Genomic DNA, 12,787 nt, shown 5'->3' on the forward strand with positions numbered 1-12,787 from the left:
TTATTTAACTTGTAAGCCATGTTGTTATACCTAAAATAAAGTTTGGTGTCTAAACATAAAAACAAGAAGTATACTGTATTGTTTATGGAATAGTGACAAGACAAAAATCTCTAGAAGTTGAATCGAGACTCATTTTCCTCAAATATTTCTTGTCTACATCAGGCAAATGTCTGTACGTGGAGTGCATAGATGGAGAAAGCTGATCATATTTTCACATAAGAATATGAGGATATAATCAGAAGCCGTTTTGTAGCAATATAATAAAATTATTTAACAAACTGAAGTGGCCAAGGCCCTGTGTATGGATTCAGGCGTCTTCCACGACCTGAGGACAGTCCCTGGGCCGGTAGCCCTACTACTAGATGTGAATAATGCCAGGCCCAGCTCTGGACCTACTGAATCTGAAGAACAGTCTAGCAAATGTAGCCTGGCCCAGACACCACAACTGGAGAAGTGTCATTTATACAGAGATCCCTCTTGCTTTGTACTTGGTTCTTTTAGGTTTTTAAATGTTTTTCCTGCCAGACACTTAGAGAAGATGATTAAGTGTCCTCTACGTGTATCAATTAAACATGAATCACGTGGGTATTCTGTGGCATAAATAACATGGTGTTCCCTCTTTCCTCTCATCTCCTGCATGCTAGGCCACTGATACTTACTGCCCTTAGGAACCTTGTGGAAGCTACATCTGCCTACACCAACAGCAGCTGGGGTGTCTGTAAATGAAATCACACACTGTGGTCCAAAGTGTCACACCCATGTCTGTTGAGTGTGAACACAGGAGGCCACCAGTGCTAATCAAAGAAAGCCCAGGAGGAGTATTTCACTCCCACCACTAGGTGGAAACAGAGTGATTTGAGCATTGCTGTTCAGGGCCGTGAGCTATCGTGGGAGCATTTCCCAAGTTGGGGCTCAGAGACAGGGGAAACTTGCTTCTGACTCATCTGTTCTCAGGTGATTAAAGGAAAAGCTGCCGGAAATTCTCCGTCTTTCATTTATCTCCGTGCATAAAGTACCGCTTTTAATTTCCTGCAGCTGTTTTGGAGAAGGGCTGGGTATCCCCAGCGACACAATCACTATGGTTTCCAAAGAAGAAAACTAGATGTTCGGAACTGAGTTTCTATCATTCCTTGTTTGGGTGACATAAGAGTCTAAGGCCTGTGACATGGATTTCTTGGTGGCCTCTTCAGATTTGATCATTAACTTGGGCTCATTCCAAGAGGAAGTGTGCACACTGTTAAAGCCACCAGCCTAGACAGCACTGACTGACTGCTCCTGAGAGATCAAGGTTGATTGTACCTAAGAAATTACAAACCCACTCACATCCAAGAAGGCCCTGTAGGCTAAGGGTGAACTTTGTGGGCCAGGGATGTGTGGGAACCTGAACATCCCCACAGGCTTGTGGACGACTTCTGTTTCAAAGGCAGACTTTGAACTTGGTGCAGAGGGCTCAGTATGCTGGAAAGAAAGCCAACAGCACCTGCGTCGTGAGGAGCTGCAGGCTCTAGCGTGTGCTCAGGTGCTGCTGCTGGAGACAGACACGGCTAGTGCTTGCAGTGTGGGAACCATGTATGAAATTAGGAAACCCACGGGATAAAGGTGTGCAAATGTTATGGTTACAGTATGGTTTTGTAAACACATATTCATACAACACATGCACATGGACACACAGACACACACACACCCCTGGTAAAGCATTGGGAGGAAATAGTAGATTTCTCTAAATAGTTATCTGAGCAGTAAGCTTATAGACCAATTCTTATTTTCTTTATGCTTTCCTGTATTTCCTAAATTTCCTGCAATGTGTTATCATGTTTTGTTATTATACAAAGTCAAAGAAATTGATAAAGAATTTATAGATAGGAACAAATTAAGCAAAAAGAATCTCAGATGAACTATATTTGTGTATACAGTTTATATATGTATATAGTTTAATCCTCAGATGCTCAAGGGAAGCATCCAGGTGTTGCTTGTCTTACCCTGATGACGCAACAATAAACAAGGTCTTGCTGATTGCATCAGACACTAATAGGTATTTCAGTTTTACGCCTCTCTAAGAAGAATTAGTTCTACTCATCAGAGCAAAAATTATACATTGATACTGAGGCTTGGCTATCACCACTATACGGGATCCAACACTGGAGGACAAACATGAGACAGCCCCTGATGAGCTGGTGTCTAGGCATCGGGGAGCCGCCGGCCAGATGGCCAGGTGGCAATCCAGAAGCGCCAGTGCTTTCCCTGGGAGTCAGTGCTTAGTGTCCTTCCGAGCATTGCTATCTGAGCAATGGGCTCTCAGGTGTAGGTACTCAGGCCTTATGGAACAGTGACAGGCCAAGTCAGTGTCACCGGGGCTGTGGGAACTGGGCTGCCAACCCGAAAGATGGAGCCATAACTGGTAATAAAGGGAATGCAGGCCAGGGAATTTCTCGCAGCACACTAGATGATTTTGGGATTTTAGTTGTGTGAGAGATGATACAATAATTAGTATCTTGGCAGAGTGGCTGTGGCCTCTGCTCTCACCTCCCTTACGAGCAAGCACCACGAACAAAAGAAAGCAGGTGCGGTCTTGTTTCACAAGGTCTTTCGTGAGAAAGTCCTCGAAGCAGGTTCTGGTTCTACAACTCCACGGCACCAACTTTCCTTACCTCATTTCCTCTTCCCCCAAACTAAGATAACCTGCCTCAGCAATCAGTGGGCATTAGGGTTCAGGGATGTAAAACCAGGAAAGACCATGTAGTGCGTAGTAGATACTCAATAAACTGACATTGTCTCCACGGCAACAGCTGGTCTGTGTGGCAACATTTACATTTCAGTCCATTTGCCCTTCAGTGAGGTGTGGGAGCAGCCAGTGAGACTCTGTGAAAATGACACTCTGAGAAGATCCACAATCCACACACAGAGAATATTACCAGAGCAAGAAGGGAACTGAGGGGCTCAGTCAGAGTGGAATGTTAGGGCCTCAGGACACTCCACAACAACATATGACCTCAGCAGAGGAAAATACGGCATCCTCATACATGTCTGGCATAGTTTGAGCTAGTCTGAGAATCTGAAGCCTGTCCACTAGCTTTGAGGAGATGTTAAGGCAAAGAAACTTGTAACTACGTTGTCATGAGTGTGCACATGAACACCCTGCACGGGTGCACACTTGGGTAGGAGCCAGAGGCTGGCGACAGTAGTCTTTGTCAGTTGTTCTCTGCCTTGCTTTGTAAGTGACAGGGTCACTCACTGAACCTGAAACTTGACACGTGACTGGCTGTACCAGGAAGGCCAGCAATCTGCCTGTCTCTGATCCCTCAGCTCTGAGGTCGCAGACACTTGCACCCAGCTTTTATGTGAGTGCTGGGGATCGTTAGCAAACCCTTTGCTCCTGGGTCATTTTCTCAAATGAGAAATCAGGGTTAGGGAAGTGCAGATGCACCTCCATTCAGAGGGCCTTATCTGTGAATGAATTCATTTGGAGTTATTGTATATACACAATCTAGTGAAAATCGGGGCTCAGCTGCCCTCCAATAGACTCGGGACATTCACATTAACCCATAGTTGGACAAAATTGTCTAATACTGCGCCATAACAAAGCATGGAATAGCACAGGTAACCTTAAATTCTGCGCTGAAAATGAAAATCAATAGTCTTTTACTAACCACGTGTGTATTTTATTCTTGACTTTCCCTGTGTAATGACAACTTTAGCAGGGTATGTTGGACATGCCTGAAATCCCAGCACTTGGTAGCTGAAGACAGATGATCAGGAGCTCAAAGTCCCTTTTGGCTCCATAGGAAGTTTAAGGATAGCCTAGGCTATAGGAGACCCTGTTTAACTCGGCTCTCCATAAATTTTGTTCATCATAAGGTTCCTCTCCTCACTGTCTCACAGACTCTTAGGTCGGCTTGGGATGCCAAGGATCTTACAGCTCCTGTCACCTGACTGTCCTTGGAGCCTCACATTTTGTGGGACCTCTATGCATATCAAAGTGATAAAACACAAAGTATTCGAGGTAATTTGCTAATTCATAGCTCCACCAACCCCCCCCCCCAAAGATGACGGAAGGAATTGTTTTGACCCCTTCTAGGGGAAGAAAAACTAGTAAGACTCTTCAGTGACAATGGCAGTCACCTAAGCTGAAACTTGCTACAGTTGAGTGGAAAAACCGAATTTCCAAAGTCATTCTAATCTCACCCAGCAGCTGCTGCTAAGATTGTCTAGCTCAACTCAGGCAGACAACCCAAGAGGAGGCCCCGAAGGCGGGAGGGTGGGGTCAGCAGGTTCTTTTTAGAGGGAGTAGGATGTAGGTTTGTCAAGGTTAAGGACACTGCAGTTTATCAATCAACTTATTAATCAGCCAATCAATGCCCATAAGCCAGGCGTTGGCTAATTAGTTCCTCTCGAGTACTTGGCAAAAGCAAACGGGCGGCGGCAGGGCGGTAGGGCCATGGCGCGCAGGTCCGTGGGGTCCAGGCTGTCCCGGGGAGGGGGAGGGGTTCCTGGGTGAGCGGACGTGCGGGACTGTGCCGGAGCGTCACTGGCGGAGGAGGAGGGCGCGCCAGGCGAGTCGCAGCTTGCAGGAGCTGCGGGAGACGCGTGACTTCACTGTCGGGCGCAGTCAGGGTGGCACCTACAGACCCCAGGCACGGCCCCCGGCGTAGGGGGCCGGGGAGTGGCGAGGGGGCGGTCCCGGGTGATGCGCATCTCCTATTGGCTGTCCGGCACCTCCCCACTGCAAGGCGATTTAAGCCGCGGTGGAGCCGGGAGCCGCACAGCGCCCCCGCCACCGCGTTCTCCCTGCTGCTGCTTTCGTGCTTGCCCGCCCGCCATGGCCAGCATTAAGGACCTCGAGGGGAGGTGGCGCCTGACGGAAAGCCAAGGCTTTGAGGAATACATGAAGGAGCTAGGTGAGGATACACCGCCGAACCCCCGGGTTCTCATTCCACGTGCAGGTATCCCCTTCCACCACGCGGCCCGGGGAGCTGCGTGGAGCACCATGCGGCTGTTAGGATGGAGTGCACGCCTTTGCTGCTCGGCTCCGGACGTGGTGAACTACCCACTTCTCTCCTTTTCTGCTTCTCGCCCACGAGGCAGCCCCCCATTGCTTCCGGTCTTTCAGGGGCGCGTGCCAGCCGTCCTGCTGTGGTCCCCCTACAGATGAACCCCCCTCAACGTTCCATTATTGTTCTAACTATCCTCACCTGGTGCCCCCGCCCTGCCCCACCACCTGCCCCCATCCTGGCAGCACCCACTCCCCTTTCCTACCCTGCTGCATCTTTTGTTCCTAGATGGCGGGAGTCCCCTTCCCCCGTCTCTGTAGGGACACCGTGTGGTAGGGCGTGGTTTCTGCGGAAGCCCTTTAGAGTCTGTGAATGAGGATGCTGCTCAGATCTCTTTCTATGCAGCATCTCTCAGGCTCTCTCCTTGCCCCTGGCTAGGCGTGGCTCCCGCGGCGCTGGACCGGCTGCTGGCTCTGCTCACTCTGGACACAACTCTGGGTAGCTGGTGGCCTATGGGCAAAGCACAGAGAAACCCGTTGTACAACGCCCAGCCACTTTTCTGTTCTGTCCCGTGAGTCCGGAGGGTTAGGAACGAGGAGACCTTGGGCTTGGCTGGAAAACCATAATCAGAAACTGCTGGCCTGTGGTTGCTCACTGCTACACTATGGGTGTGGTCTTGTAGTAGCCACTTGCCACTTAAAACCTAACCAAGAGGGAGCAAGGTTCAAGTTCAGTCTCATTGGAAATAGTGCTTCGTTTTCTGTTGCCACTTTTGCCTACTCTTAAGAGAGGGATAACATGTAGACACATAGAGCAGACAAAGAAAACGGACCTTTGTCCCAGATGCCAGGAAGTGGGATGGAGTTAGCTGAACAGGGATTCTCTCCGGAAAGGTAGTGCTGGGACGAGGAGGCAGCTTTCGAGGCTGCTGTCCCCAGTGTCCCAATGACACTGTTGACACCTCCCTGCACACTTCAGAACCAGACTTCATTTTATTTTAGCCAGTATCCAGCACTGCGGGGTTAAGCCTGGCTCTGATGAATCATGCTTGTATTTGTAATATTGTCAGTAGAATGTGAACGCAGGCTTTTGTCCTTTTTCTTTTACCCAGTGGATGAGTAAATTAGCATGAGTCTGGAAAGTGCCATTTGCTGGCCTCGCCCAGACTTCCGGGGGCTTGTGAAGGTGCACAGGCGTGAGTGGGGACCAGCAGAGAGCACTGTTTGCAAGGAACTGGGTGCTTATGCTTGAGTGGCTGGCTCTCAGGATTCTGGAGTTAGGAAGGCCTGACCCATAGACACTGGGCAAGGGGCGCAGAGTAGAAGGAAGACCCTGGGAACACAGGAGCCTGGTTAAGCATCAGGATAAGTCATTCGGCCTGGGTCATTATCTCCTCTCTTGTGAAATATCTCAGGTTCTTTATGAATGTTGTCACCAAGGGCAAATACATAAATTATAAGCTAATGTGTAACCCAGCAATGTGAAATTTCATACCAGTGTAACTGCTGTAAATAACAGACTACACAAGATAAAAACCAGCCAGATAGTCAAATAGTTCAGGTAGCACAGTAGTCAGAGTGCACTGGCAGCTTCCCAGTGCACAGGAGTCTAACCAGGCAGATATAATGTTGTTGCACAGCTTTCCCAGGGTGCTCCTCCACCTAACATCACGGCTGCGTTACATACTGTACTATTTGAGTCCCTCAGGATTGATTCCCCCCTCCCCCTTTCTTTTCTTTGTAGTCTGTTGACTGTTTACCAGGGGCCTGCTGTGTGCTGGCTGGAGAATATAGAACCTAGTGTACAGCAGGACTGAACTAGGCCCTAAGTTTGCAACTCTGAATATTTTATTTTCATCATCTCCCAACTGCTTTTTAATTTTGTTTTGTTTTCAGTACAAGGTTCCTATGCAGTTTAGGTTGACCTCAAACTCTTGATCCTCTTGCCTGCAGCTCCGGGTGTCACCTTGCCTGGGCCTGTGTCAACTGCTTTAGTTAAGGATAAAGTCTTGCCTCACATTCTGAGGACGCACAGCTCAGTGGCTGATAGAGTTTTAGAGCCATGTTGTCAGCACTGGCTGCCTCCAGCTCTATCATTTCTGGCTAAAGGTGTTTGCCCCGCTCTCCTGAGTCCAGTGGAGACACCCCCACCCCCACTCACAAGCACAGGACGATCATGGGGCTTACATGTGTTATATTGCAAACACTGGATATGTGTATGTCAGCGAGTAAGTGAGAATAGGCCAGGCAGATGAAATGATTACGGCTCAATCGTGGCTTCTGTTGTGTAAGTTTTAACTGATCCGTATGTTACTTCCCGTTACACAGGAGTAGGACTGGCTCTTAGGAAGATGGGTGCTATGGCCAAACCAGACTGTGTCATTTCGTGTGACGGCAACAATATCACCGTTAAAACCGAGAGCACTTTGAAGACGACACAGTTTTCTTGTACGCTGGGAGAGAAGTTTGATGAAACTACAGCCGATGGCAGAAAAACTCAGGTCAGCTATAACACTGAAATAAGAGAAGCTTCTAGAGTGACGGGTTAGCTCGCATTAGTGACGTCTTTACTTATTGCCAAGAACTTAGTGTAAAAATATTTTATGAAGTTGAATTTTGATAAATCAGTAAAAGGCCCAGTACTGTGAGATGCAAACATCTTAGAGTTTCTAGATTGTGGATAAAATCGGGATGGTGGATGAAGTAGACCCACCAAGGGAAAGATGAAGACGTGCTGGGGTGGGGGTGGGTCCTGGGAACTCGTGTACTTTGGAAGATTGAGTAGTAGAGTACCCTGTGTCTTTGCAGACCATCTGCACCTTCACCGACGGTGCCCTGGTCCAGCACCAGAACTGGGACGGGAAGGAAAGCACAATAACCAGAAGAGTAAAGGATGGAAAGCTGGTGGTGGTGAGTGCTGAACTGCTTGTGGCACACTGGGATGGGGGCTCACAGCCATGGTCACCGTAGCGTCTCTGGGGTCGGTGTTTAACGAGAGGAGATTTAGGAAGAAAATATTCAAAATAGCAATTCAAAACAGAGCACTCATTACTAAGGTAACACTTGGTGGGACAGAGAAGTGAAGGGATTCCCAGAGTGTAGCTGTAGCAGTTTCTTCCTGCTGCCAAACAGCCCCTTGTACATGCGCCCATATGTGCATGCGCGCGCGCGCGCGCGCGCGCACACACACACACACACACACACACTTCCATTTATTTAAAGTAAGAGATATTTGCCAAGACCAAATGAGTAATTTGGAGGTCCTAGTCAGTGCTTTAGTCTTCCGGATAGCAACTATACCTATAAACAGAACAGCAGGTCCCAGCTCTCCTCAAGTCTGGAAATCCTAATATGCTTTCTCTTCATCAGCAAGGCCTGAGACAGGAGTTTACAGCATTCTGACTGTGATGTGTTATTATCACCTATACTTTGCAGTGTACAACCAGCCTGACTTGTATCTTTCTTCTCCTAGGACTGTGTCATGAACAATGTCACCTGTACTCGGGTCTATGAGAAGGTGGAGTGAGGATGCTTCTCTATTCTGGACAGGAGTGAATGAGCTCAGTTCAATGAGCAGGTCATAAATATCTGTACTGCTTTTTTTTTTCAGTTTTATTTTTCATGACTGTGTTCAACCATCTTTATCACCAGCACTTTACATGAAACCCATGTCAGAGTGTTGGTTTAACTGGGATCTTCCCTTTGGTTAGTAAATAAATGTGTTTGTGCTACTTCACGGTGCCTGTGTTCTTCCAGGTAGTGGAAATTGGTCCTCCAATTGGTGATTCAATCAGGAATTGAAAGGCTCTGAGCTATTCTTCTGGGTCCCTATGGCTAATATATCCCAGCACTTTGTAGACTTGGCCAGCTATTTTGCAGCGAATACATGCCCAGTCATTTAAGCTTGTTTTATACTGTTTGAGCTTGGCATCAACTCAAGAATTTGAGACTATTCTTATTGAAAGATAGCTTCGTAGACCTTACACTATAAAGGAGTATAAGGTTTCAAGTTCATAGTTTTCAGGTGGTGCAGTTACAACATTCATAAACTGCAGTGGAACATTCGTTTAGTGTACTGAGGACCTTCAACTCCTGGGAACTTTTCTGGGTTGAGGAAATCTGAATACTGGACAAATGCGAAACACTCCCAGCATTAGAATACGATGTGCTCGTCGTCAAAGGTTGCAGATGAGCTCCAGAGCGCTCAGGACCTTCTGTGCACATCAGACGCACATGATAGATGTGAAGAATTGAGTTTTAGTGAAGCTCTCTTGCATTTCTCAGGCTCGAATGCAAATACCCACAACCCACATTTAGGAAATAGGTTATAGGTACAGATCTCTGTGTACACATTGCCTGCACAACATCAGAGGGGCTGACACTGTTATCTGTATTCTGCAAATAAGGGGATGGGTGTTTGACTAGCTGACTTGTTCAAGGACATGGGAAGTAGAGCTGGGTTGCAAAGCTCACTTCACCATGTCCACTTAGTGTGTTTGGTCATTTCTCAGCACAGCCTCTTCCTGGCATGTGCTGACAGAGTCTAAAGCTCCTAAGGGAACTCAGACTCCACCTACCAAAGACAGGCATCTCAGAAGTCACCGAGTCATACTGTAAGACCAGTGCTTCAGAAGCTGGACCATGAGTGTCGTGATAGCCTCAGCTCCATACAGGGCCCTGTGTTAAGAAAGAGACATGCTGGCCAGTGTGTAGCCATGAGCTGCAAGTGCCTCCTGGGCACTGGAAACGTGGCAAGTCTGAGTTGAGCTATACATACTCTTATCTCAAAACCCTGGTATGAAAAGTGCACTATCTTAATGATTTTGGGGGGATGGGTGAGATAGGATCTCACTGGGGAGCCTGCAATCCAGCCTCATTCTGAACACTGGGATTATAGCATGTCACCACACCCAGCTCCTATGTGATAAGAAAAAAATAGTAAGAAAAGGGCGGCTCTGCCTGCTCAAGAAATCCAATTAGGTCAAATCAACCGGATCAAAATGCCCATCGTTTTATTAAGAATGATGCTCTTGGGTGGCCAAGCGCATGGCATGGCGGGGAGACAGGAGGGCAGGGAGCCCATGCAGTCCTGAAAACCAGGTGTCTCTCCTCTGGGAGCTCACTTAAATACCCTGTGGGAGTGGTCCTGACCGCCCCAGGGAGGAGTCAGGACCTGGCATGCTGGGATTTGGAGTCCAGGGCAATGCAACTCCCAGGCCTTGGACAATGCTTTGTATGGCTTAGTCATCTTTTTTTTTCAGGGGGTCTCAATGCCTGTACCCCCTTTTCTGTTTTCTGATAACTGTAGACTTAGGCATTCTCTCTGACCCAAACACTGGCCTAAGTACTTAAAGTATTAATTAGTGATCGTCAGAAGCAGTTTGGCAGGGGTGTGTGAATTGGTTTTCAGCGTTGCAGATGAACAAATGGAGGTGCAGAGCCCAGGATATGTTCCCTCACCTTGCAAGCAAGTGCAGGTCCGGATGGTCAGGGTGGCTTCATCTCCGCAGACTGCTACCAGCTGCCATGTGTTAGCACCGGAGCTGACTCCCAGCTGCTGTATCACCCCATACTACATCTCTTAGATGGCAGAACAGCTGGCATTTAGGGTGAGGAGACTTTGTTTTAGATTGTGACAAGAATTCCAGCACTCTTAGCAACTCAAGGCTACAGCTACAAAATGCCCAGGCACCTACCAGTGTAGCCTAAGCTCTCCACATGTTTCTAGATGCCCGCTAAGGTTCTGTATACCAAGCCGAAGATCACAGGGAGAACAAACGTCTCCTAACTCTGTGGCACCTCCGTTCTGCCTCACATCAGTCAGGAAACAAAACCCAGAGCCCCATCAACTGTTTTCTTCCTTTTAAATGATTGAACTTGCGTAGTACTAGATTTGGTACTGGAACACGTGGAATCTCTTGAAAGATGTGAGACCCTGGGTCCATCAGATCTGGTTTCTTGGCTACCTCCATGTCACTGACAGTAATGCTATAAACAATGCCTCATTCCACGCTGGCCTAGCATTTCTAAGTAGAGTTTGTTGATGTAAGTGCTTGGACTTTAAAGGACTATGCTGGAATCCAGGATGTTATCTTAATCCTGGAATCCTTTTCGTTATCCCTCACAATCTGTGACTTAAAGCAAATGACTTACCTTCTGTGAGTCTTTGTTACACTCTGCATTAAAGGAGCAAACACCGCCTGGCTCATGGAGCATCCTTAAATATTAAGACACACCACGTATAAAGCGGTTAGCACAAGGCCTGGCATAATGGTAAAGTTTCAAGGCCCCACCTGTATTGCCCAATAGAATTTCTGGGATGGTGATGGCAAGAATGCTCTCTTAAGTCTTGTCTGTCTGTGATGGCAGGCACTAGCTGTGTGCGGGTGGACACGACATATCTGAAATGTGAGTGCAGCTGACCCGAGTGACTTAATGTTTAGTCATTGAAGTGGGAATTCGAATACCTGCATGTGGCTGGTGATCTGATTTGGACAGCCCAGGGTGCTAGCCTATGTTTTTACAAAGTCAAATTTCTCATTTTTAATTCCAAGTCCATCCCCTTTTCCTTGTAGTGTTCTCCATCCCAATCTACCCAATCTATAGGAATGCATGCTACTTCTACAGTTCCCAGGTAACTCTCTCTCTCTCTCTCTCTCTCTCTCTCTCTCTCTCTCTCTCTGCCTACTGTTAGTTTCCCCTTCAGAACACACCTAACTTCAGCTACTCCTCAGTGGTTCCCTGTGTTCTACCCTGGGTCGGACCCTGCAGGCCTCTCTCCACTTCTCTGCCTGCTTGTGTCTTTGTCTTGCCAGTTGTCATTTGAAAATCAGGTTACAATGCAGATGTTCCCTGACTGGAATGGGCCTGTATTGCCATAAGCCCAGCACAAGTCAATAAAGAGTAAGGATAAACTTAGGATGAAAACTGCTTTGATGACCCAGGGACATGGCCCAGTGTAAGAGTTCACTCTGAAGGCATGAAGGCCTGAGTTTTAATCTCCACCACCATGCAAAGAGCCAGACATGGCTGAATATGCCTGTAATCCCAGCACTGGGAGCAGAGACAGGAGAGTGAATCTCTGCCTGAAACAGTGATTTTCTGATTGGTGATCTAGAGAATGGTTCTCAACCTTTCTAATGCTGCGGCCCTTTAATATACTTCCTCCATGTTGTGATAGCTCCCAGCCACAAAATCATTCTGTTACTACATCATAACTAATTTTGCTGCTGTTATGAATCATAATGTAAATATCTGATATACAGGATATCTGATAGAGACCCCCAAATGTTGAGAACCTCTGAGCTAGATACACTAAGGTGGAGAAGGGTAGAAGACACCTAATGTCCTGCTCTGGCCTTTACGTGGACGTTCACAGTCATACACCTATCATTCCTGTGTGTGAATCGTGTGTGCAGTGCATGCACACACAGACACAGACAGACAGACACCTGATGTCCTGCTCTGACCTTTACGTGGACGTTCACAGTCATACACCTATTATTCCTGTGTGTGAATCATGTGTGCAGTGCATGCACACACAGACACAGACAGTCAGACAGACACCTGATGTCCTGCTCTGGCCTTTATGTGGACATTCACAGTCACACACCTATCATTCCTGTGTGTGAATCGTGTGTGCAGTGCGTGCACAGACATGCACACACAGACCAGGCAGTCAGACAGACACATGAACACTGCATGGAGGATTTGGGAGAGTGCTCAGTGTGTAAATGTGCTTACAGTGCAAGCATGAGTGCCCCAGAACCAACAGAAAATGTTGGACACATTCACACATGT

General features: G+C 47.6%; 1 protein-coding gene across 1 annotated transcript; it reads left to right on the plus strand.

Annotated features, from left to right (window-relative positions):
* Positions 1–4,611: 4,611 nt before the first annotated feature.
* LOC121458434 (fatty acid-binding protein 5-like) lies at positions 4,612–8,718 on the plus strand. Its single transcript, XM_041667735.1, has 4 exons — positions 4,612–4,895; positions 7,316–7,488; positions 7,796–7,897; positions 8,460–8,718. The coding sequence occupies exons 1-4, from the start codon at positions 4,685–4,687 to the stop codon at positions 8,511–8,513; spliced, it is 540 nt and encodes a 179-aa protein (XP_041523669.1). The 5' UTR covers positions 4,612–4,684; the 3' UTR covers positions 8,514–8,718.
* Positions 8,719–12,787: the final 4,069 nt, after the last annotated feature.

Source organism: Microtus oregoni, unplaced genomic scaffold (genome assembly GCF_018167655.1).
Source record: "Microtus oregoni isolate MIOR12 unplaced genomic scaffold, Mior012 000017F_ref0000208, whole genome shotgun sequence".
Classification (NCBI taxonomy): Eukaryota; Metazoa; Chordata; class Mammalia; order Rodentia; family Cricetidae; genus Microtus; species Microtus oregoni.

Excerpts from the sequence above, each read along its gene's own strand:
- LOC121458434 (XM_041667735.1), top strand. The coding sequence starts at position 4,685 with ATGCGCATCTCCTATTGGCTGTCCGGCACCTCCCCACTGCAAGGCGAT. Across the intron at positions 4,896-7,315 it reads GGAATACATGAAGGAGCTAG|GAGTAGGACTGGCTCTTAGG; the intron begins GTGAGGATACAC and ends CCCGTTACACAG. Across the intron at positions 7,898-8,459 it reads AGGATGGAAAGCTGGTGGTG|GACTGTGTCATGAACAATGT; the intron begins GTGAGTGCTGAA and ends TTCTTCTCCTAG.